Here is a 26,302-nt window from a genome sequence, read left to right on the forward strand (position 1 = left end):
AAAAACTAAGGACATGATTGCCTTTAATGGAAAAGTTGGCCCACAGAAAGACACACAATACTTTGTCAATTTTGTTGTGCCGATGTTTGTCATTTTTATGGAATACTGTGATCTTAGTCTCACGAGACCAGACTTTTCTCCATCTTTGTCTTTAGAGCTGTATTTTTTATCCCCGTTCTTTTGCTGCTCTCTCTTCGATCCTCTGATCTTCCTGAGCTGAGGGATTTGGGTTCGGCTTCTTCGACTTCCCAGCCCGGTTCATTGCAAAAGATACACAACTTGTGCAAGGACTGTTGGCAGAATCGTGCCATGACGGTCATAAATCTTCTCGAAGTTGCCAAAGATTTCATATAGCAATGAATGGAATGTCCTTGATGCAAAACTATTTCTGACTAAAGTATTTTGTTAAGGGCGCTTTCTAAATAAATTTGCCTTGACTTGATGTGCAGCATTTTGTGATACAATAACATTTGCCTTCTCCGTGCCTCATCACCCCCCGTGTATCATTAAAAACACATGTAGGACTTGCAGATGTAGTCGTTTTAGAAGTCCCGCTCACCGCTGAATGCTTGCTGAAATACTGCTGCAGTTTTGCTTCATCTCCAAGACAAGTAATTTGTAAAAAAAAAAAAAAAAAAAAAATCAACTTTTGCTGTCTTTTCAGACTACAGAATTTGCAGGATATTCTTGAACGTGCCAGTATATGACAGGGTTGCAGAAAAGACCGCATCCAGTTGGGTTCAAGTCAAGATTGTGACCAGGCCATAAATGACTGGCTTTCTAATTGTTTTTTTCTGTTTTTCTGATTTTTCACTTTTACTGAAACTAAGCTAAGGCTACAACCAGAGCAAATCAAGTCATACTCTAGACAAAAACAAACAACTAGAAAAATTATACACTATTTCCCCTCAAAAGTAAAAATAAGGCATTCGAAGTTATGCATAAGAAGCAGATATTGGAGAGTCAAGACTCAAGATCATCTTCTTTGATCCCAAAAGCACAGTTGGTGTTGCAGCCTGACACCAAGACAATACAACAATAAAAACAGCAACATGATTAAACATAACAAGAATCAGAATCAGAAAGATGTTTATTGCCAAGTTTTCACAAACAAGGAATTTGACCTGGGGTTAAGGTGCTTTGCATAAATAAATAACACAATAAAAAGGATCTGGAAAAATAAAAATTTAATTTACAAAATTTACAATTCAAATATTGCACTGCAGAGTGTGAGCATGTGTGCGTGTGTGTGGGCCCATCTGAAGTTAATCCCATGCAGTTTGGGGAAGACACCGTGCAAGATTTCTAATCAAGTTCCAGAACAGAAGTGCTTGCCATCCAATCACCAAAAAAATGCACTTCTCACAGAAATCTCCAAATATCAAAAGTTTTTAATACCAAATCAAAGTATGAATTTTGGGTGCTCTTCAAGGTCTTGGTGTCCTAGTAGGCCCGTTTCCACCGAATAAGTTCCTGGTAGTATTTGCGGGGCACGAACCACTACAGGAAGGTCCTCTCGCTCGGCCTTCTCAACTGCCGTGTCTCCACTGAGAGGAAGGTTCCTGTAAAGTTACCGGCTCTGGATGTGACGTAATCGCTGCACGTTTGACCGGGGCGTCAAAATGCATGTTGTTAAAAAGCGTATTGTTAACGTTAGCTAACATCAGCTAGCACATTAGCGTTAGCTTGGTATTGTTGGTCGTGTTGCTAGGGACGCTAGCTCTAGCTAATGTTAGCTAATGCCGGCTATTTTGTCGCTTTCTGTTGACACCACATCGCGCCATGAGTATTTCCAATCAGCACCAAGTAAACCCCAAGCCCCACCCAGGAGTTTTTCGGGGCCACTCAGAGTACCTAGCCCGAGGCAGGGATGTGTTTAGCCCCTGTAAAAGTTCTTGAACTCTCTCCTTCGGGGTGGTTCCAGCGGTGGAGACACACAACAATGGCCCCGGCCCCGTAAAATTACCCCGAAGTTCCTGCGGTGGAAATGGACCTAATGTGGTATTTTGGAGGAATTTTTTACCATTTATCTCAAGTGGTCAAAAATGATTATATCTTCCACCAAATGGCATGTTATAAATGGCATCAAATGTCTACACTGGCCTTGTAACTCAGGAGCGGTGCAGGACTAATGCATGCAACATCTACAACGGCTACACCAGCGCTGGCCTCATTTAGGGGCTTGGGAAGGACGGCTGGAGATCCTTCCCAACACTCTCTGTCACGTTTGTTTGACTGCTGCCATGTCGATGGTCCGTCACCGTCAATCACAGAGTGTTTCCCGCTACACTCACTGTTAGTTTACTCCCCTTGTCGACTGTAAATGTGTTGATAGGCTGTGAGTGGTAATCATGCCTCACTGAGATCTTCATACAAACTCACTCAAAAGCCCCGTGATTTTTGACATCCTTCTGAGTGACAGAGCCAACTGACTTCATACTTTATTGATAATAGAGTCCTTTAGTAGCCGAGTTGTAAAATAACTAAGTACTTTTACTCAAACACTGTACGTCAGTGGTAGCCTACTTCCGCTTGACTGTTTCCATTTAGTGTTTCCACTTTCTGCTTTTCCTGCTCTACATTTCAGAAGGAAATCTTGTACTTTTTCCTGCTCTACACTCATTTGAGAGCTGGAGTTACTAGTTACTCTGCAGTAGTTTAACTGCCCTAACCCATCAGATGTGATGCATTGATGAAATGTAAACTAGCCAAATTCACTTGCTCATGTTTCAAAGCCACTGTCATTGATGAAGTACAGTTAATCAATGACAAGCAAGCTTCAAAGCACAAACACAATCAGTCCAAGGGCCATTAGCTTGAAATTGCGTCTTTGGACTTATTAATGACATTTTAATTGATGTGGTTTTATTCATTTCTCACGGCCCACTATTGTCTGTACAGAGCCAAACTGTCTTGTAATTTTTTTGTTTGTTTTTTGTATGAACCCAGGCAGAATAGTTCATCTGGAATAATAGGTTTCTAAATAAATAAAAAACCTGTTATAAAAAAATTGTTCACAATGAATAATTTTACTTTCATACTTATCTTGTAACAAACAACATGGTTACACTGTACTTGAGTACCATTTTGATTTCAGAACTTTTATTTGAGATGTTTTCCATTTTTATCTTGTTACTCCTGCTTACATAATGAGTTTGGAGGACTTTTCCCAACACTCGTTAGCAGTTGTTGAAATATTTTGTGATCTAGGAATTGAAGCTTATGGTACAGTTACACTCAGTGGGATTAAATCTGGATAAAAACATCAGATAACTGCTGTGTATGTCAGTGGAAAATGTTATCATCTCTCTCTCCTCCAGCAGTCCCCAGGCTGCTCTCCATCAGTCCCACTACAACATCTGCTCCTCGTTCAACTGTCTACAAGATACCAGATGTTGCACCACAACCCTCCAAAACGAAGACAGACACTCTGCGGAAGACCTCAGATGTTAGCCCCTCCCAGACAAGAGCCGACGCAATGAAGAACAGAATCAACTCACATCCATCAAAAACGAAGGCTGACACTTGGAGGAAGATTCCAGGAGTTAACCCTAGCCCACCCCAAATCAAACCAGAAATGTCCAAGAACGTGCCAGGAATTACCCAAGACGTATCGCAAAGTGAGAGTGATGCTTCGAAAAAGGCTCCAGAAAGTAACCCAAGCCCATCACGGACTAGCATAGACACATCCAAGACTATCCCAGGAGTTACACCAGACCCGGTCAAGTCTGGTCAGTCCATAACTAATGAGACCATTGCCAAGACCTCCATTGCAGCCCAGCCTTCAGTAAATGGAAGACCATCTGCCGGTAAGGACAACATTCCCAACAGCCTCTTTCCAAATCAAAACACTAGAGTAAAAGTGTAATATTTTTAGCTAATGTAGCCTACAGCAGGGGTGGAGAGCAACAAGAATATTTTGGGGGAGTCCAAATTTTAAAAAACATGTCCAGTGTCCAGATCACTGGAGAGCATAGGTAATAAAAGCACATCCTTTATCAAAAGCACTTGCCAGCTTTGTGACAGCTGTACTTTTAAGTACAACTATCTTGTGGAAGGACCTAAAGAAGTGAAGTAAGGGTATTTTTTTTTTTTTTTTTTTTCAAAATAAAATCTTAGACAAAACTCAAAGAACCCTTATTAAATATTCCACGTGAAAAGCAAGAAATATATTTGGATATCAATTGTCTCTAAACAAGAGGTGCAGGTATTTTCTGCAGCTGAACACATCGTCAAGATTTTATTAGCAAATCTGCAGCCACTGCTCTGCAGTGTGAGCCAAAACAACATAAATGATGTTTTTTCTGTTTTTTCTACATTTCCTCACAGACCAGGAAATGCAGGAAACAAGATTTGCAGAAGTGATTTTGCTCTTAACATGATACTCTCTGAGAACAAGATGCAAGAACATAGCTAAGAGGCTACATTGGTGGTTCTGTGCCCTATTTAGATTTGAATATTGTGCAGTTTCTTAGGCATGGTCCATATTTTGTAACCTAAAAGTGCATTCATAAGTTTTATTATTATTGTTCAGACACTTAGCTCCGCCAATCCATGCCATCCATCAATGTACAAATTTCACTGAAATACAAGGGATATTGTCCATTTCTGGACATACAATAGATGCTCATGGCAACAGTGGTATCGCCAGCTGTAGAGCCATGGATAACATGGACAACCCTAACCAACTTGTAGGGAAATCCTCTTTTGTCTTCCCTTCTCTTCTGGAGGGTCAAAGGTCAGGGTCAGAGCAGTAGCCCTGGAGCCTGCAGGGGTTCAGTGACACTTCAGAAGGGAGGATGATTGTCTCCATTGGCCGCTGGGGTTCTTAACCCTCCGGTTCAAGGACTGCTGCAACTTGTCTTGTGATCATTTTGTAGTGGAGAAGAATGTCCACACACTCAAACAAGATGGTTTAATGCACGACAGCACAGGGGTTTTCAACACGGTGTATGGGAACACCCAGGGGTTCTTGAGGGTTTTCCACTGGGTCCTCAGCAACATGAGGAACCATTTAAATGCATCCGATGCCTTTCACATGCATTTAAACACAAAAAATCTGTCAATCAATGTCAATCGATGTCAAACAAGCATCACTGACCTGACCTTTAAATGTATAATTTTAGATCATCACAAATATAGTTTCCTTGTAATTTTTAAAAAAAAAAAATGTACTTACTACTACTACTACAAAATCTCAATTTTTGCTAGGTTTCTGGTCATTTTTTTTCTAATTACCTTTTCCCTATGTTTTTGAAAGAAACCAAAATAATTTGGTCAGGTTTCAAGGGGTTAAACTGTTTTGATGTCATACCTGAAAAGTGACAAATCATAGCAAGATCACTACACTGTAAAAATTCTGAAGTTGAGAAAACTTAAAAATGTAAGGCAACCAGCTGCACAGCCTTTTTGAGTTTCTTCAACTTCTGGGGTTGTAAAGTTTAAACAACTTAAATTTGTGAGTTAGACTGCTTGTTTACTCAAACTGTTATGTCAAGTTGAAAAAACTCAAAATTACTATTGTGATGTACTAACATACATAGGTTAACTTTACTTAAATTCTTAAGTTTAGCCAACTTGAAGTTGTTTGTTCAGTAAAATTATAGTTACAGGTACACTTGGCTGTATATGTCTTGTTGAGCTAACTTTTATTTAAACTCAAGATTTGCAGTTAATGCAACTTGGGTGCCCAGAAGTTCAGTAAACTCAAAAAGGATGTGCAGCTGGTTGCCTTACATTTTTAAGTTAGCTTAATTTACTTACATAAACAGGTTTACACAAAAAAGCATGCTTTTAAGTTGGGATAACTACAACAAAACTGACTGCTGTATATGAGCATTCCACCTTAAGTCTGAAAGCTGCTGCTGGACCCTTCTCAGTAACAGACAAGAACACTCAAGAACACATAACTCTTTTTTTAATAACAATGAAAAACATTTGCTGTGACTGACTCAATAATTTTACTTTTTAACACCTTTTTTTTTTTTTTAAAGTGCTTTGTCAATAATTGTACAAGTACCTCTTTCTTTTTTGCACAATGATTTAAAATATTCTATCTCTTTAGGGGAAAAAAAAAACATGACAAACCAGCACCAAAACTCACAAATTATAACAACTTCATTCATGTAACAACATTTTCTTTTAAAGGTTAAACATTACAGTCACAGAGATTTACTATATTTAGCAGATGTGCAAAGGTCTTTGAAATCACACAGTTCACAGAAAAAAGTGATATGCTCTTTAGGTTTAGAGGCCTGTTTGTGTGCTCTAGTGAGATGGGACTTCAGTGCACCAGTTGTCTTGAAAGTGCAGACGCAGTCTGTGCACAGGCACGGCAGTGGCCAGAATCGCCCCTTGGCAATGTCGAAGTCTGTAATGCTTGAAGAGGACCTCTCGATCAGGGCGTGAAAACTTGCACTCCTTACCCTGCATTCAACTCCTAAAAATAGATCAAAACAACAAAATAGTTAAAACTGTACTCAAAAAAGGGTACATGACAAATTCAAATACATAGAATGTATTGTGATCAATATTCATTCAATCACAGATTTTTCTGTTTGTCTTATCTTTTTTATGTATATTATATAATAATTGATAACACTATCAATTTTATGGCTGGCAGATTATACCTGCTGACAATATTATTGTTTCTGTTAATGTCTAGTTATCCATCAGAGTTAACTTGCAATTTAGTAATCAAACAGACCTAACAATTCAGCTACCAATGAATGAGCAGTAGTATGCCTAACACAGATTGAAAAATAAGCCGAAGTGATACCTCTTCTCTGAATAGACAAGCTAAGCCAGTGTGCTGCTGTTAGCCAGTGATCGATAAGTCCGTGGACCGTTGCGCTCCGACATACAGAGCTAGCACACAAATGGATAGTTTCTGATTCACTGAATACGTCATGTAGCACGTCTTCGATTTTAACTGACAGGAAACTACAGAGAAGCTGTAACGTTAGCTGATACAAAAGTAAATATAGTTGACAACACTCACCTTATTCATGCATATTCATGCCGAAAACATAAAACCTCTGTGTTCTTCGTCTTTTATCCCATCTGTGGCACGCATCTCCTTGGAAATCTAAAATGTGGCGTGAACAAGTGGGAGTGGGAGGCAGGTTATAGTTGTTTTGTTTTGTTTTGTTTTCTTCTTCTTCTTCTTCTTCTTCTTCTTCTTCTTCTTCTTCCGGGAAGTATTTTTCTTCTTCTTCTGTTGAGTTTTATGGTGGAAGTACATACAGTACAGGCCAAAAGTTTGGACACACCTTCTCATTCAATGCGTTTTCTTCATTGTCATGACTATTTACATTGTAGATTCTAACTCAGGGGTGTCAAACTCGTGCCATGGAGGGCCAAGAGGCTGCAGGTTTTCATTCCAACCAACAACTCCACCAGGTGATTTCACTGATTAGTCCCGCCTCTCTGTTTCGAGGTAGGGTGATCAGTGAAATCACCTGGTGGAGTTGTTGGTTGGAATGAAAACCTGCAGCCTCTTGGCCCTCCATGGCACGAGTTTGACACCCCTGTTCTAACTGAAGGAATCAAAACTATGAATGAAAACATGTGGAGTTATGTACTTAACAAAAAAAGGTGAAATAACTGAAAACATGCTTTATATTCTAGTTTCTTCAAAATAGCCACCCTTTGCTCTGATTACTGCTTTGCACACTCTTGGCATTCTCTGGATGAGCTTCAAGAGGTAGTCACCTGACTTCTGCACAACACAACTGATGGTCCCAACCCCATTGATAAAGCAAGAAATTCCACTAATTAACCCTGATAAGGCACACCTGTGAAGTGAAAACCATTTCAGGTGACTACCTCTTGAAGCTCATGGAGAGAATGCCAAGAGTGTGCAAAGCAGTAATCAGAGCAAAGGGTGGCTATTTTGAAGAAACTAGAATATAAAACATGTTTTCAGTTATTTCACCTTTTTTTGTTAAGTACATAACTCCACATGTGTTCATTCATAGTTTTGATGCCTTCAGTTAGAATCTACAATGTAAATAGTCATGAAAATAAAGAAAACGCATTGAATGAGAAGGTGTGTCCAAACTTTTGGCCTGTACTGTATATAAATACATATTTTTGTAATTTTTTAAATTATTATTATTAAAACACACAAAACATACAGAGACAATCGCCAGGGGGTGACATACTTTCAAGGACAAATTTTCAGAATATCATATTACATAAATATATTAAAAAGAGCAAATAAATTAAAATTTTTAAAGGCTTTCATATTCGTGGAGTGGCTAATGGTCCTAATATATGCAAATGAGATGGTTTTGGTTAGTGTGACGACATTTGTGAATATGCCATTTAGCAATGAAATAAGACAACAGACAAGTCTCAGGTTATTGCACACGAGGGAGGAGAAACGACAAATAATTATAAATGAAAGAAAAAATGTATTAAATTAAAAATATATATATACAACTACATACATACATACACACACATATGTGTGTGTGTATATATATATGTATATATATATATATATATATATATATATATATATATATATATATATATATATATATATATATACACACACACCAAATGGTCAAATGGTCGTTCATTCCACTTAAAAAATGGGTTAGAATTACAGTTCATAAGTTGGAGTTTTTATAGTGCTGTATAACTCACAAACAATAGTTGTCTGAACTAAACTATTCACATTGACAGTACTATTTTTGAGAAACATTGCGTAAATTTGTTTTTTCAAGTTAGCTCAGCAAATTGCCCAAGTGGTTGTTCACTTGACTTAAAAAAACAGGTTAGGATAACAAATCATAAGTTGGCGTTTTTACAGTGTAGAAATCATCAAACTTTTACCACTTCAACACAATCTTATCATTTCACCTCTTTGAATCTTTGTCAGTGTTCAAGCCTGGCCTCTAAACAATTTAAGAGTTTAAAACAAATAAAAAATGTACTGTCTTATCAGGGCGTCACAAGGCAGAGAGTCAGCTTGGGGGTCCAGACCATGAAGAAGTTTGAAAACCTCAGCATATCATCTTTCTCACTGTTTCCTGTTTTCTGACGATAATTCTGCTCTGAGGTTTGACTCTGGTTTGTGTATCTCAGGATCGGGTCCGTCTCCAGCAGCAAACGTGTCAGCTACATGCGCCAGCAGGCCGTGCTTCCCCGGCGTTCAGTGCATCAACCGCAGGCCACCGCACATCGGCTACGTCTGTGGCCGCTGCCCGCCCGGTCTCCACGGCAACGGACGCATCTGTACCAAGAACGCCAAACTGGGTATGGCCCCCTCCACTTTATGTTGTGTTTTTTATTACGTAGATTATAAAGATCTACTGCAGTCTATTCTACTGTATTTTCAAGATTATTCCACTTACTAACTCTAATTATTTTGTAGTTTTTGTGACCAATGGACTGGAAGTTGAACCTCTTTGAAAATGTGTTGGCTGCCTCTTGATTCTTCAATTGAAAGTCTTCTAAACCTGATAAATACTACTTACTCGTATTCTGCGGGAAATGACATGATCACACTTCAGTAGCTGCAAGTGTGATTCAGTCACTTCAAAGTCCTTTTATTATTGAGTGTTTATTATTTTCCAACTCTTGTAAAAATGCCAACAATTTGAAAAATGTGACACCTCCTCCTGAAAAATTAAAGTGAATTTGACTGTTGAATTAATAATGTATTATAGTCATCTCAAGCCATTTCCCTACAAAATGTGCTAATTTATGTTTTTTAAATAGATCGCTGAGAAAAGGAAAAACGAAGCAGCAGCAGCAGGCCTGAAGAAAACCTTTAATTATCATTTCATTTTGTCCTTATAAGGAATGTTTTTTTGTCATCCTTTGGAATAAAATTAGAACTAGAATCTGATGAAAAACATCACTAAATTATATAAAATCTTCTCATTGTGGGTTCACATTCTTGTTTCCCTTTTTTCTTTAATGGTTTACTTTGGAATTTCATTTACTGCACTAAATGAAACTGCGGGTGTCTACTAACATTTCCAAGTCACATTAGGTGGTTACAGACTGTCGGGATGCCGGTACTTTGTTGTTTGACTCCGTTTTAAGGGAACATGGCCTGTTGGTGTTTTCTCACAGCTCAGCTCAGTTGAGATGGGTTTTTTGTCCCTGGTTTAAATCATCATGCAGTGGAAGTGGACTTTTTTCATCTATAATGTGGCCTCACCACATCACACCACATCATGATTCAGCTGAATCAGCCAGCCATGAACACGAGATGAACCTCGATGTCACTGTGTGTACTGCACTTTGTGATGCTGCAGAGTGCTAGTGCTAGTAAGGACTAGTGTTAGTAGTAACAGTGGAAGTGGCAGTTATATTAGTAGTAGCAGAAGTAGTTGTAGTCGAGTAGTAACAGTCACCTGGTCTTGAACAAGAGATAAATCACTAAAATGCAGGGAATAAAGCAATGTTAATAGATAATAAATATAGATATACAGATCTTTATATACTGAATATCTATTATATATATATATATATATATATATATATATATATATATAATTGATATTCATTTCATATTCATCTTTTATGCATTTCAAATTCATCATTGATATTACTTACTCACTTACAGTAATGTTTACAGTATATATACTGTAAACATTACTGTAAGTGAGTAAGTAGTAGTAATAGTGACGGTGACAACAACAGTAGTAGTAGTAGCCGTTGTTGAAGTAATTTTAGTAGCAAGAGCAGTTTTGCCCAACTTGTATGAGTAGTACTAGCAACAGTTGTGGTAGTCGCAGTAATAGCAGTAGTAGAAACAGTGTTGTAGAGCAACGTCCTAGCGACCATCAGGCACACCATAGCAACTGCCCAGCAACACCATAGCTACCACCCAGAATACCATAGCAACTGCCCAGCAACGCCATAGCTACCACCCAGAACAACATAGCAACTGCCAAGCAACCCTCTAGCAACCACCGAAAACACCAGAGCAACCACCTAGCAACACCCTAGCAACCATCAAGACTACCATATCAGCTGTCTAGTAACACAATACCAACGACTCACAACACCATAGCAAACGTCTAGCAACAACCCAGAACACCACAGTACCTGCCCTGGAACTCCTTAGCAATCACCCAGAACACCACTGCAACTGCCTAACAGCATAGCAACCACTTAGCAACCCTCTAGCAACCACCCGACACAACACGGCACAGCAAAGGGCATGGCGGCTCAGTGCATGGCCACACTTTCGAACTTAGTGCAAGCACATTTTAAGTTTCCTCAGATACTTCAGTCATTTCTAATTATTATTGTTGTTTCCCGACTCTGATGATTACAGCGTGGGTTGCTTGGCCTCCACGTACTTTACTCATGTGTTGAACTGAAGCCAGAGTTTGGGACTCCAGTGTGGCCGACGCCCATCAGCTCTCGTTTCGTTCCAGATGTGTGCTGTCACCAGTGTTTACGCTGCGGCTCAGCTCCGTCCCAGCTGATGTCAACATCCTTGTTTTCCTGTGTTTATCATCCTGCTCTGCTTGTAGAAGAGAACAAACCTAGGCTGATTCACTGCTCATGCTAATTTATCTGTCAGCCTTTTACTAGGCTGGGGAAGGACAACATGCATGTTTTTTGTTTTTTTCACCAATGCCCCACTGGCTTAGAGTTATCATGCAACCTCACCATGATGAATGATTCACTTCGTTATGAATTTAAAACATCATGTCCTTGTGGTTAGAGACACTCGTCTCAAAAAAAAGGTCACAAAGTCTGAACTCTGCAGGAGCAAATGTTCAGCTATGTCCACAGTGCAGGCCTTAGTGTTAAATTTCAAGTTAACCTTTTTTTTTTTCCTTAGATATGATCTTCTGTGGTATGATTCTGTTTTGTTTTGTTGTTTTATTTTATCCTGTTTATGCACTGTTCTTATGCATATTTGAAAGTGACCCATATCCAGTATACATTTTTGGATTTATTTTTTATAGTAATTGTCTTGTAATTTTAAATAGAAAATTATAATAACGTTAACCTTAAACGTGCTTATATATAATAACAAGTTGCTAATTTTCTTGTCTTTTTTGCAATGTTTTGAGTAATTTTGTGGATATTTTATGGTAATTTTCTTATAGTTTTTGTATAGTAATTTATTTAAAATTTTCAAACAACTTGAATGAATTTGCTCAGGTTTCAGAGGGTTAATTCTGTCATTTGTCCCCCTGAAACTTAGTTTTAAGGCTCTTCGTGTTTTTTGTTCTGTTGTGACTCTGTTCTGGCCATTTTGCCTGCAATTGTTTCTAAAACAATCCAGAAACAACTGCAGAAGAAATGGCCAGTTGGTCGACAGCAATCTGTCCCTTTTGCAGCCTCGCTGTCTCTCTGCTGGCTGCTTGGGTTTTTCAGGCAGACAGACACAGGGTTTTGACGGTGGTGGTCAGTCCTGTGGACAGACAATTAAAACCCACATAAATTCTGATGTGACAGTTCAGACACACGGCAATGGATCAAAGAGAAATGTGGTTTAAAAAAGAAATTAAAGAAACATGGAGCACCCTGCAACCACAACATCCTGGGCTCAAATCCGGCCCAGGACATTTGCCACGTCACCCCAGTCTCTCTCCACTTTGAACTGTCCAATAAAGACAAAAATTTACTGGAGAAAAAAAAAACACGGCAAGAAACCTCTTCTCTGAACTGATGTGCAGTAATAAAAGATTTAGACTTGACATTTTAACAATGATTCCTTTCTTCCCTCAGCATCCAATCACCTTCCCCAGCAGCAGACGTTAGGCAAGACCAGCCGATCCCTGCACAGCAGCAGCAAAGTCTCCCAGCTCCACCTACCCGTCCTGCCCGCCCGACACAGCATCAAACACCTGTCCTCCTCTGTCACCAGAGCAAACCGAGGCGACGTGTCTCGGCAGGTTCCCCCTCCGGGAAGAGGAGGCGGGACAGGGAGGAGGGAAGCGGTCACCGCCACTTCGAGAAACACTCCCAGATCATCAGTCAGCGCCCTCCATCTCACCACAAACACACACATCACCCGGCAAAGTGCCAACCCGAGGACGGGCACCAAGATGTACACCCAAACAAGCTTGACTTCCTCCAGGGAGTCTGTGGCACCGCATGCAACTGTCTCCAAGGTGAGTCTGTCTGCATCTGCTCGAATAAATCATGTTCACACTGGACACTTTTTCTCCTCAAGTGCAAAGCACAGCCATATCTCTAGTAGCAAAGAACAAGAGGCTGAGGGGAGAATGAGCAGATCTTAACAAAAACATCTCAGGTAAGATGTCAATCATTTAAAAAAAGTGACACATCCTCTCAAAAAATAAAAACATGCATCAAAGTGAATTTGACAGTTGAATCACCGTATTACAGTCATCTTGAGTCATTTGGTTACTACAGGATGTGTTTGTATCTTTTTTATTTATTTTTTTCTTTGAAATGAGAAATGAAGCAGCTGCAGCAGCAGGTCTTTAGCAGCCTGCACTATGAGTGAAAGAAGAGTTGGATGGGAGAATCCCATCACCTGAAGGCTGTTTCTTGCTCCTTCATTCTCCTGTCGTTTTCTCCCTGCAGTCTGATGGAGCCGAGCTGTTGGCCTCCCCGTCCAAGGTGACTCCCTCAGCTCCAGAGCTCTCCTCCGGTCTCGGCAGGGTGACACAGGCTAAACACACCGTCCAGCCACAGCTCAACCACATGACAACCACCCAGGCCAAACCCTGGACCCCTCCAAAACCCGCCTTCCCACTGACGGCCGCTCTCACCGCTCTCTCTTATTCTCTGTCGGAGTCGGAGTTCTCTGCAGACGGAGACGTGGTCGAGCCTGGATCTGAAGGCCCTGTAATGCCGCATATCGTACCTGCCATGACGCTCACCACGCCGGGCCGGAGGGTCTACAGCTCTCCCCTCCACAGAGCCGCCGCTACCCAACCAGGAGGAAGGACCGGCGTGACAGCAGAAAGGCCTGCGACTTCCTGTGCCGACCGGCCGTGTTTTCCCGGCGTTCAGTGTGAACCGGTGACGGAGGGAGGCTTTCGCTGCGGCCGCTGTCCTGTGGGATACACCGGAGACGGACGCAACTGCAGAGGTACAGCTCCTGCTCTTCTACTGTAACCCTGGAAACTTTCAGTTTCTTCAGATTTCTTTTAACAAAACAATGGTATTTCTCCACAAAAAATCTCCACATTACCAAGTCAGTGTTAAAATCTTGGTTTTCTTCCAGCAAGGTACCAAACCAAATAGACTTTCTAACATTTCCCTGAATTTTACAAATTTGCTTGCCACAGCCTGGCTGAGAGTGAGTTCAGACTTTGATTGAGGGGCAAAAGTGCACCGCAAATAAAAAGGGTGCCCTGGATTTTCAAAACAAGACAAAATGAGAGCATCATTGCAAAACAGGATGCAGCACAATAATTATGTTATCTTGAGTGTTTTATCACTTGTTTTCATAATCATCGGTACAGCTGTGCAATATGAAATGTTTTGCCCTATTGTTTATTTTGTTGTGTCACAAGTCAACTCTCTGGTCATTTATTACAGGAGTTTATATTCTGTAATTTGGATGATGCTTTGCTAATCTGAAGAGCCTCTCAGGAAACAAGGCCCAGATCTGTTAGATAGATGTCAGCAGGTTTAAAAGCTCCACGGCGCCCCCTCTCTGTGTTTCCAGCTGTTTGCAGACACCCATGTGGCAGGAACATGGAGTGTGCGGCGCCCAACACGTGCCGCTGCAAACCCGGCTACACCGGACAGGACTGTCAGACAGGTAAACCGACTGATCATCACACCTGCATTCACATGTGACCGCCTCTGATCAAAAAAACAAAAAAAAAACAAACAAAAAAAAAAAAAAGGTTGTGTGTGTGCATCTCTCTCTCTTTCTCATCAGCCATCTGCCAGCCAGAGTGTGTGAACGGAGGTGTGTGCATCGCTCCAGGTGTGTGTCAGTGTCCCGGAGGTTTCCATGGAGAAACCTGTCAGGAAGGTGAGGTCTGCCTCTCTCTCGACCAATCACAAGTCTCCTCTCTAAATGGTTTTCACCCTCAGGGAAAAAGATGCCACAAATCTTTTTTTAGAGGAAAAACAGAAAAGGAAGCACAAGCATCCTCTATTTCTTAAAAAGAGAAACAAAACTATATTAATATTAATATTAATAACTATTTTTAGTCAATATTTTGTTAATATCAGTCCTAATTTATTCAAAGGTACTGCTCACTATCTGTTGGTCTGTTCTGATGAATAAAGCATTTTATGAAGAAACTGCATTTTCTACATTTAGTTGGTATTATGCTGTGTTTTTTTTTTTTTTTTTTTTTTTGGAAGAATGCTCCATTTTCACTGTTGTTACACTTAAAATTTCAAGAAAGTGTGAACCCACAGTCATATAGTATATTCTATCGCTGTTGAGGTATTTGGCATAAATATCGAGATATTAAAATTCTGTCCATATCGTGCAGCCCTAGAGTATTCCCCTCCATACAGGGGCCACATTTATAGTTATTTTTTAAAGGTTACTGTCAGAGCTGCAAGAAATAACCTGAGTCCATACAGTCTATATCAGCCCAGTGTGGTTCTGATTTATTATCAGGAATAAAAACATGTCAAAATCATTAATGGCGTGGTAATAAGGTCCTGACGGTGAAGTGTCTCCTCAGCTCTGTGCAGTCCCGCCTGTGGGAACGGCGGCTCCTGCGTGGGGCTGCAGACGTGCTCCTGCCCCTACGGCTTCGTCGGCCCTCGATGTGAAACCAGTGAGTTCACACTGACACACGTTCACCTCTGGTTTTTAATTCAGGTTTCACCGTTGAAACGCAGCAGGAGGGGAAGCTGATGCTGAGGAGTTAAACTGACTTGACACCCCCGTAGAATCACTGCCTTCTGTTAAATTACTGCTTAAAAGATACTTTAACTGATTTTGATTCAATCTAAAACTATGTAGTTAACAGTGTGCAATTTCTGTTTTCTGTTTTCGTTTTATCTAAAATATATATATTTTTTTAAATGTCTTACAATATATTTTTTCTAGTATTGTTTCTATTAACATATAATGTTCACCAGCTTCAGTTCTTTTTTTTATATATTGTTGGCAACTACTGTGGAACTGAATTTCATTTCTGTCATTTTAATTTACTTAAATATTTACCTAATTTATTTTAAAAAAAGTTGGTGAATTTTTTTTGTACCATTATTTAATTATTTCATACTCACTGGCATTTGTTTTCAGTTTTTATTTATTCATCTATTTTCCTTTTATTTAGTTTTTTTATTTACTCTATATTCATTCACTGTCATTTTTAGTATTTAATTTCCTGACTTCTTGTTGTTGTTAACATCATTGTTTTTATTGTTACTGTTCTTCTTCTTCTTCTTTTTATTAAATGTGTTTATTTCTTGTGTGCAGTGGTGTGTAACCGTCACTGTCACAACGGAGGTCAGTGTGTGTCTCCAGACGAGTGTCTGTGTCCGCCAGGCTGGACCGGACCGTCCTGCGAGACAGGTTAGTGTGTGTGTGTGTGTGTGTGTGTGTGTGTGTGCGTGTGTGTGTGTGTGGTGCTGACCTGTGTGTTCTCTCTCTGCAGCTCTCTGCTCTCCTGTTTGTCTGAACGGAGGTTCGTGTGTTCGTCCTGATTCCTGCGACTGTCCTCATGGCTTCTACGGCTCGCACTGTCAGAACGGTAAACCAGAAACAATCAATCAAATAATCAATCAATCAATCATCCAACCAATCAGTCATTGCATCAATCACTGAGTTAGTCAGCTGGTCAAACACTCAAGTATCAGTCTGTCAATAATAACAGTTAACAGTTTAATTCTGCACTTAAAGGAGTATTCCACCTAAATATAACCCTGTTTTTTTTTTTTTTTTTAATTCTACTCGGCACCTTGTCATCATTATATTTTTTCAGAATTTATTGTCTTTCTCTTCTCATTTTTATCTCCGCCAGATGGCAGCCTGGAGGGGATCATGCGTTTAGTCGTGTGTGTCTGCAGCTTATCTACTGGGTCTATCAGCCTGATATTTTTGTGCTTTTTTGTGGTGATTCAAAAGCTTTTGAAAAACTTGTTTTATACCACATCTGAGTGCTAACTCCTCAGCTGGTCGCCTCAGGTCCAGCCACTGGAGAAGGGGAAATATGCAGGCAGTCCCTCTGTATTTTCCCTTCTCCTTTTAGGCGGAAAAAAGGGTTGAGGAAGTGGGTTTTGGGATTTGTTCCTGTCCAGATTTGCACGCTACCGAGTACACTCTTCACTCACATGAAGAATCTATAAGTGTTTTTATAAATGTGGATTTGGATTCTGGACATGAGACTAAGGATAACAAACTGATAATGACTGTCTCTCTGTTTTTCTTCCTCCTCGTCCTCAGCGGTGTGCAGTCCTCCCTGTAAGAACGGCGGTCTGTGTATGAGGAACAACGTGTGCTCCTGCCTGCAGGGATACACCGGGGGGCGCTGCGAGAAAAGTCCGTACCCTCCACGTCTCACATCCTCTCTTCCTCTCCTCTCATCCAGACCTTCTTTGCTCACTTTCTTTTCTTCTTCCTCCCGTTAATTTCCCATCACCCCCTCACTTTCGGCATGCTCTTTGGGGTGATTTCTTTTGAGGTGACTTAAAAACGTGCTATTTGACCCGCACCACATCCTTATTACTGATGTTGAATTTATTTTAAATAGAAAGGGGGACGGACATCAATCTAGGGCTTTGATCTCTCTCTCCCTCTCTCTCTCTCTCTCCAGGTGTGTGTGAGCCCATGTGCATGAATGGAGGAAGGTGTGTGGGTCCAGATGTTTGCGACTGTCCTTCAGGTTGGCGGGGGATGAGATGCGACAAACGTAAGTCACAAAGTGATAAGTGACAAATCAAAAAACACACCTGCAGATCATCCCAAAGAGCTCACATGGTCTCCTGGGTGTGTCTAATAATAATAATAATTTTAAAAAAAACAGCCATTAAATTTTACTTGGATACCAATACAGGCTTTTGAGGTGAGAAGCTGAGGAGATGGACGGTAAAAATGCAGAGCAGTGAGTAAAAACTGAGCTACACAGGAATAAAAGCAGCAGGAATAACAGGCCAGACCAAACTAAATTAAAACCAAGCCGGTGAAAAGGTGTGTGAAGAAGTGTTTTAAATGGAAACCTGGACGTCACACTGACCCGGAGGCAGGAGGAGGAGGCAGACCGGCAACATCAACCTCTGTCAGGACGTCCCTGATCAGTCTGATGTAAAAATCTGAAGCAGAAGTCGCCCCCGTGACAGCGTCCAGACGAGAGTCGGCCATTTGAAACGTGCAGGCGCTGACAGCTGCTTCCACGGAGTCAGACAGGTGGAAACCATCAGGGCCCGTGTTCGCCGCCGCTTTCAGCCTTCGCCGCGACACGCCACCGAGGGAAACGCTTTCTAAAAACCCAGCTGTCTGTCACGCTGATGATGTCATCAGTCCTGAGGCCGAGGTGACGTCATGTCGATCTGACACTGATGTTCATTCAAGTCCTCCTGCTTTCCTCCACTGTTGTTGTTGTTGTTGTTGATGTTGTTGACGTCCGGCTCTGCGGCTGCTGGCCACGCCCACAGGAAATGGTTTCTGCCTCAAAAAGCTCCATCGTCACTGAAAGGCCAGTTTCAGGAGGATAAAGGGGTTCAGGGGAAGCTGATAATTTTCCTTTCCTTTTATTGCAATTAAACGTATTAATATAGTAATTATAAATAGTTACTATGAAATGTTTTTTGTTTGTTTGTGTGTTTGTTTGTTTTTTTAACTAATTTTCAGGTAGTGTTTTTTTTTTTTTGTTTTGTTTTGTTTTGTTTTTGGAAAGGAAATGACCTGAAAATTGACGAGGAAAAAAAGAGAGAAAAAAACTATAATTATTATAACTGTCATTTACAGAAAAAAAAAGTCTAACTTTAAGGTCATTTTCTTGTTTTTTATTTTTATTTTATTTTATTTTATTTATTTGATAAGTTTCATGACTTTTTCTTAGCTAATTTCAGGTTTTCAGGTTGATTTCTTATTTGTTTTTGTTTTTATTTTTATTTTCTGTTTTGTGCAAATTTTCAGGGCACTGTCTTGTAATGTTTTACTAATTCATTTTTGGGTCATTTCTTGTTAATTGATGATTGGTCTTTTTCCCATGTTTTTGAAAGAAACCAGATGAATTTCTTATCACCATTCAGATGAGTCACCTCAGTCTGTAGTAAATAATGTGTGTTTTGTGCTGTGTGTGTCCTGCTCAGCCACGTGTCTGCAGAAGTGTCTGAACGGAGGAGAGTGTGTGGGTCCAAACGCCTGCCACTGCCCGCCGGGGTGGCACGGCATGCTCTGCCAGATCCGTAAGTTTCCACCAAAGACGCCGACATGCAGCTCCTCCTCCTGTCTAAACTAAACTGCAGATTCACATCAAGACGAGCAGGGACGACGGCTCAGACTGAGATTAGCTTGTGCAACACATAATCTACTCTACTTCAAAATAATCCCTGACAAAACCCTGACTTCAAAATTAATCATCTGAATTATTACAGTTTTGTTGAACATTCAGTTCTGAATGTCCAGTCATGGCATCATTAGGCCTCTGCAGTTAAAAAGTTAAATTTACAACAAGGAAACAAAGACCTGGAAATTAGCCAAGACAAAAAAATGAAAACTGAAAACTGAAGAGAGAGAGAGAGAGCAGAATTATTAGAGAATTAAAAAAAAAAATGCACCCAAAGCAAAAATGTATTTATCATTATTGTTTATCACTGTTGTAATTATGCATTCAAAATTGTGTTACAGGGAAAAAACTGTTTTCTGTTTTTTATTTTTGGCTAAATTTCAGGTCATTTTCTTGTTTGGTTTTGTTTTGTACATTTCTTTTATTTGTCTTTGTTAATTTCCAGGTCATTTTCTTGTAACCGTGTACTGACTTCCTGCAAATTTCGGGTCACTTCTTTTCTAAGTTCTCATGTTTTTTTGTTTTTTTTTTAATGAAATCAAACCGATCTGCTCGGGTTTCAAAGGGTGAAGGTGTCTGAAACCTGGATGGACGTCAGGTTAAAGTGATGTTTTGTGAATCTCCTGCTTGTTTCAGCTCTGTGTGAGCAGAAGTGTCTGTACGGCAGCCGCTGTGTCCGACCGAACGTCTGCGCCTGCCGCGGCGGACTCTCAGGTTCCCTCTGCTCCAGGAAGGTGAGCCACACTTGACACCAGGTCACATGATGTCGTCGTGATGTCACATGAGGTCACATGGTGCCACATGATGTCATTATGAAAACACCTATCTATTATCTTCCATAATGGAGTCAGGCTCAAACTGCTTTATTTATCTGATGGAGACGATGCAGTTCAACCTGATTCCAGCGCAGAGCGTGAAACTGATGAGCAGCACAGAGACTTTACAGAGTTTATAGATATTACTGACAAGCCCTACTTGGGCCTTTACATGAACTGTGTAATTAAACATAGAGATAAAATAAATTCATAAAATAACAACACACTACAGATGGGGGGGGGCCCAAATATTAAATATACATAACAAAATACTTTGATGGTCAAGTTCAGTGTGGTCAGAAAAATAAACAAAAAATAAATTAAGTGAAAAAAAAAATCAAACAATCTCAAAAGTTTAGAGCTCAATTGGCTAAAAAATGTCTGCAGTTAATATGATTTCAGTTGGTACTGTGCTCTAAAGCTGACAGACTTTTATGGAGAAAACAGATCAAACAAAAAAATATATATTATAATTTTCCAGTGCTGACCTTGTGCTTCATGATGCCTGTGTCCTCACAGCCTCCGTTCTGGAATAAAGTGTGAACATCATCTTTAGAAACGGGTCACATTTCAACAGTTTAGGATGAACCTCAGCTGAGGTATGGAAAGTCGGGGAAAAGTCACTGAACCTTAAAGCCAATACAGTGAGTCTGCAGCATGAGGACCCTGTAGACTCCACCAACAAAAACAAACAAAGTAATTAAATGGCCCTCACCTCAATCAATTATTGCATCATGTGCCTTTAATATTCAATATCTTTTACCTGCTGTATTTCCAGCTTCATATTAAAATGTTGCCTCTCACTTAACTTTCAACTTAACTTTTAAAATTTGTCAGTTCCTGGACCAAATGTAAAATAATAACCCAAAATTAGGGCTGAAATTTCATTTTTGCAAAGGTAGGCTACTATTTTCAGCCAAATCAAATTGCCTACTTATTACTCATAAAGTTATTCAGCAATAATTTGAATTTCATTGAAATGAAATGGTGTTGAAGTTTTTTTATGCTTATTCTTCTTTTTCCCAAGAGTTTTAGCAGGTATATATGACTGCTTGTTTGATGGATCTGAACTCTGAAATTGTTGTGGCTCACTTATCAGTTTTACATAAGACATTTTCAAACCAGTTTACAGTGTATTGTTTTTACTTTAAGCTCTGAGGTGAGGTTTGTTTTTTGTTTTTGTTTTTTTTTGCTTTTTGTCATTTTTATTGCATCTTGTTCTGTCTTGTCTTTGCAAAAATAATACATATAATTTCAAATCAGTTTGTGGTTGTTTTCCAGCTTCCCATCACACAAGGCTGACCACAGTCCCACGGTCACACAGCAACTCTTCAGGGATCCAGAGCCACACACACACACACACACACACACACACACACACACACACACACACACAGCAGCAGCAACCGCAAAACAAAACTATGATGTCCCAACTCTCTACCAGGGACTCCCAGTAAAGAAAAAAACAACAAAATACATCTATATATACTGTAATAACTGTAATTTGAATTTTAAAAAAGTGCATTTCCCAAACACTAAATACCAATTTTAGAGGGGAAAAAATCATCACCTCAACTTTATGACCCAATATCCCTGAATTATAAAAGACCTCGTTGTGCCATTTCCTCAAACCACAGACTGAAGTTATAAGAAAAAACTAGAAAATGTCAGTCCTTTTTTCTGAGAAGTTGCAGGTTAAAATGGTATATATCTTATTTTTGGGGGGGGGGGGGGGGGGGGGGGTATCGTCTTCATTTTGTACATGAAACACAAATGTATGTTGCTGTTATACCGGAAGAAAACAGTTTTATTTTATTGTTATTCATCCTTGCAGCAGCTTCCACTGTAAATGCCTTCTTTTGTCAGGTTGTACACTATGAACCAAATCTCTATATGAGTATTTATTTATTTGGTTGTTTGATATTGTCTCATATTTCCCTGTTGTATATATCTCAATCGTTTGTATCGTCTGTTATTATTAAAGCATTGTTTATCGCTTGTTTTCTAAGAAAATTAATAAACGGTCTGTTTGAGGATCTCAGTTTCCTCAGATTGTTTGTAATTTATGAAGAAAACAACACATTTTTTTTATGCTGGATGAGAAGCTGGTGAAGATTTCCGAAGCTGCAGTCACACCTACAGTTTGTTTTCTTTGGTTTGATCCAAAAGGGATTTTTATATTTAGTTCGTTAAGGTTCAAACCGACCAATCACAAGCCAGTGAGGCCTTGTAAACAGACGTCACATGACTCAGCAGCAGTTTGAGTTTTTTTTTTGCTATTTTCGGCCGAAATTTTTCGGTTACCGAAATTTCGGTGCACCCCTATTGCCAACACCAAATATTAACACTTCAACTCAAGTTTAAAACAGAGCAAAGTGATTCAAGCTCCTTCATAATGTCGGTCAACACTCATTTCAACAGCATCACCTTGACAACACAAGCAAACAACCAATGACTCAACAGGTCCGCGCTGTTGCCTAGCAACCAGCAGCTGATGACCTCCAGAAAACCCGGATCATTTCCATCATCAGTCCATCCAAATATCTCATTTTGTGCACCTTCTGCTAAAAACTGACGCCTGTGGCCCAACCTGCACTCAGATATTCACTTTATACATCCAACAGCTTTTTCAGCTCACAGTCGATTTGTCCTGAAATTATAAGGCTCAAAATGAAGTTAATCCTCTGTGACAACTGATTGACGTCATGTGGATTTTACGTTCCATGCATTTTTGAGACTTTATATCTCGAGTTTATCGCCCTGCATATCAGTCGTGTTATATGGGCTGCAAAAACGTTGAGGCGCTCATGACTCAGCTGGAAGTTCTAATAATAAACCTATGATAATATTCCTATAATAATAAACCTACAATAAGAAAGCATGGTTTCTCTGTGCGTCTTTGTGCGGATCCGGGATCGGTTGTGAGGTGCGGCGGCTCACCTGTGGCCGCGGCTCCTCCCGAGAGAGAGGAAGCCTCTCCAGGTGTCTGTGGCGTCGCTCTGCTGCCGGGACATCTGTTTCTTTATTCCGGCCTCCGGCAGCGTTTGAGCCCCGTCAGCCCGCACATCGCCCTCCGTCTCCCCCTGGAGGACAAGATCCGAGCTGCGGGGCGTTACTGGAGGATGGAGGAGAGACAGGTGGGCCGGGCCTGACTGGCTCCTCCTCCCCCGGCTGTGGCTCTTGTGTCGGGAAGCCGCTGGGCCCGGAGCCGCCGGGCTGTCGGGGCTAACGTCGCTAAACTAACGGCTAACGAAGCTAACGGCTAACTATGCTAACATCACTAAGCTAGAGGCTGAAGCCACTAAACCAACGGCTAACGAAGCTAACGGCTAACTAGGCTAACGTCGCTAAGTTAACAGCGGCAGCAGCGGTAGCTTCACTTGTTGTAGCCGGTAGCTGCCGGTTCTGGCTGGTATCAACCACCTTAAAATATCCCTTTTCAATGTCTCCCGTCATAATTCTCCTTTTGTTTGTGACATTTTCGCATTTTTTTTACCCTCCACTTGCACTTAAGCAACGCTGACATCTCCCCCTCAGGTCAAGTGCAAATCACCAGGACAACGCAGGTGTGCAAGCCACGCCCCCTGTGCAAACAGAAAGCCAATCAAAAAAGCCCAAGAAGTCAAACTTAAGATTGACATCTCTTTGAGCCAATCCACACATTTAATTTGTTTAAAAGGTCACAGTGCTCCTGACCTGCCTTCCTTTTAATTTAGTATTTTTCATATTTTAGATAGATAGATAGATAGATAGATAGATAGATAGATAGATAGATAGATAGATAGACTTTATTGATCCCAACCAGGGAAATTCTGGTGTTCCAGCAGCAACAGTAGAACATACAATAAAGTTAAATAAAAAAAAGAATAAAGGCTAAATATATACAATAAAGACTATAGAGACTAAAAACTAAAATGTACAGTAAGGGCTAACCTAAGGAAAAGAGATATGAGATGTGAAAAAGAGATATGAGATGTGAGAAAAGAGATATGAGATGTGAATTGTAGTGTTCAGCATTAGGGCGTCCAAATGGGCGCCCTCTCCCATTTTTAAAGTGCTTTTCCCACAGTTCTATGATATTTATATATAATTTATATATTTGATATGGACATGTTTCCACATTTACAGCATAGTTTCGAGAACCACATTAACCATTTGAATTCACATTATCTGAGAGAGCAGCTGGCCCTCCACTTGGTTTAGTTTTGCTCAGTTTCTTACTGTTTACTGACTTTAAACACACCAACCAATCACAAATATGCCTTTTCCAGTACAGTAGTAATTATGACAGCTTTCTATCGGAAAAAAACAGGCTATTTACAAAAGTGTGTATAAGGATATTCTATTCTTTGCGAGTCATTCTAGCGGTTTCTTTTAGCTAATCAGTTTGTTCATCGCTATATAATTTAAAATCAATTCATCAAGACAATCCGTCGCTGCACCCATAATTATGATGCATGGAGAACAGGGGCAGATCTACCGTGGTGGCATGGGGGGGCAGCTACCACCCTAGAAACAGGCTTTGCCACCCCAGCTGCCACCCCAGTTTGGGCGATCTGATAGTTTGGGTGATCTGATAGGAAAAAAATTACATGTCGTCACAGGTTGGAAATTTACATGACTGAAAATGCCGAAATGCAAGTGGATGTGGCAGAAGACGACACAGCGGCAGGTGCCATTCCTCTCATTTTTCAGAGCGATTTCACCGATGATAGAAAGAAAACCACTGACACAACCAGAATAAGATCATCTTTACTTTTCAACTCTGAAGAAATTAGAATAATCACAGCTGAGTCAACATGGAGGCTCTAGATTCAAATGCAAATAACAAATCTAAAAATTCCATGCCACCCTTTAGCCCACCCGTGAATATCTCTCTAGATGTGCACCTGATTGAGAAGCTCTCAGATGTTGTTGCCTAGTTTTAGTTGGATGCAGCAGCAGCAGAAGCAGAGCGGCGTTTGACTTTGCTGCAGGGGCCAGACAGGTTCACGGCCAGCAGGTCGGGGCCACGGGGGGCCACGAGGAAATGAGGATTAAGAGATTAACGATGCTCCTGAGGCCGCATTAGCTCGGTGCCAATTAGGATTCCTCTCTGGCAGCGTCTCGTCGACTCCGGTCCCCGCTCGGCCCGAGACAAAGGAGCCGACCGACTCTTCACTAGTGATTAGGCTGAAGCTGGAGGGTTTGTTAGGCCGCCGTGGGGCCGGCCGGCTGGGCCCTCTGTTGATATTTGTTGCTATTGCTCGAGTCGCTGTGTGACTCCTTGGCAGCGGATTCCCCGTTTTGCGCTTGGTTTGTAATCGGGCTCTTGATTTGTGCATTTCACCAGCCCCTTCTCAACCGGTTTCTCCTAAAACAAAGTGAAGTCTCCCTCTGGCCTCCTGTTGCAGACGTGAACCTGCAGCACACTGACCTTTAACACCATTTTCCCCCCTTTTCAGGCTGTTTTACTTGATGAATGAGGGCACCAAGACTGGATGCAAGAAAAATGCATGTCAAGCATGACAAAGTTACAACAACTAACTTACAAGGCTCGTGTGTGGAAACACTTTAGAAAGGACTGCAGAGCCATGTGGAAATTATTAGGGATTTACTGCCCTCTAGTGGCGATATTAATGAGTCAAGTGGTGCAGAGATGCAAAGAAATGTAGATGAACTTTTGCCTCGATATGAGATTCACCTCTTTATGACAGGATGGTTGTTGTTTTTTAACACCTAATTAAAAAATTACAAAATCAAAATACCCTCCCAGTTGCGATAAATTGATTTCATTGATTTACCATTGTGACCCGAGTGAACAAGTGATTGGAAATCCACTCCAGTCCAACAGCAAAACAAGACATCTGTCCACAGATATTTATATCCACCCCCAAAGATGGCACTGGGCAAGGTGGTGTGTGTGTGTGTGTGTGTGTGTGGTGGCACAAACAGGACGGGTTGGTGGGTCCACCTGTAGTACTCACTCACTGGGCGTCCTGCGCCGGCGGCCGAGCCAGCTGGGGTTCCTCTGCCAGCAGACGGGACACGCGCGCAGGTTGTTATTAGTAACATGGCCTACTACTACAGCCACTGTTAACACTGAGTGTG

General features: G+C 40.7%; 1 protein-coding gene and 1 long non-coding RNA gene across 2 annotated transcripts in view; one reads left to right on the forward strand and one right to left on the reverse strand.

Moving 5' to 3' along the window:
* The window catches only part of LOC115370564 (von Willebrand factor D and EGF domain-containing protein), a 55,447-nt gene extending 33,580 nt beyond the window's left edge, over positions 1 to 21,867 (forward strand). The window contains exons 20-33 of the mRNA XM_030067626.1: positions 3,321 to 3,809; positions 9,097 to 9,267; positions 12,718 to 13,103; positions 13,543 to 14,053; positions 14,636 to 14,731; positions 14,855 to 14,950; positions 15,621 to 15,716; positions 16,367 to 16,462; positions 16,545 to 16,640; positions 17,333 to 17,428; positions 17,703 to 17,798; positions 19,201 to 19,296; positions 20,034 to 20,131; positions 21,494 to 21,867. Coding sequence (XP_029923486.1) covers positions 3,321 to 3,809; positions 9,097 to 9,267; positions 12,718 to 13,103; positions 13,543 to 14,053; positions 14,636 to 14,731; positions 14,855 to 14,950; positions 15,621 to 15,716; positions 16,367 to 16,462; positions 16,545 to 16,640; positions 17,333 to 17,428; positions 17,703 to 17,798; positions 19,201 to 19,296; positions 20,034 to 20,131; positions 21,494 to 21,514 — 2,444 coding nt within the window. The 3' untranslated portion in view covers positions 21,515 to 21,867. The remainder of the gene's footprint in view (positions 1 to 3,320; positions 3,810 to 9,096; positions 9,268 to 12,717; positions 13,104 to 13,542; positions 14,054 to 14,635; positions 14,732 to 14,854; positions 14,951 to 15,620; positions 15,717 to 16,366; positions 16,463 to 16,544; positions 16,641 to 17,332; positions 17,429 to 17,702; positions 17,799 to 19,200; positions 19,297 to 20,033; positions 20,132 to 21,493) is intronic.
* On the reverse strand, positions 13,901 to 23,707 carry LOC115371119 (uncharacterized). Its single transcript, XR_003929326.1, has 4 exons — positions 23,153 to 23,707; positions 20,701 to 20,739; positions 16,524 to 16,629; positions 13,901 to 14,017 (listed from the first exon to the last, which is right to left on the reverse strand). It is a non-coding gene; the product is annotated as an uncharacterized LOC115371119 (long non-coding RNA).
* Positions 23,708 to 26,302: the final 2,595 nt, after the last annotated feature.

This window comes from Myripristis murdjan, chromosome 2 (genome assembly GCF_902150065.1).
Source record: "Myripristis murdjan chromosome 2, fMyrMur1.1, whole genome shotgun sequence".
Classification (NCBI taxonomy): Eukaryota; Metazoa; Chordata; class Actinopteri; order Holocentriformes; family Holocentridae; genus Myripristis; species Myripristis murdjan.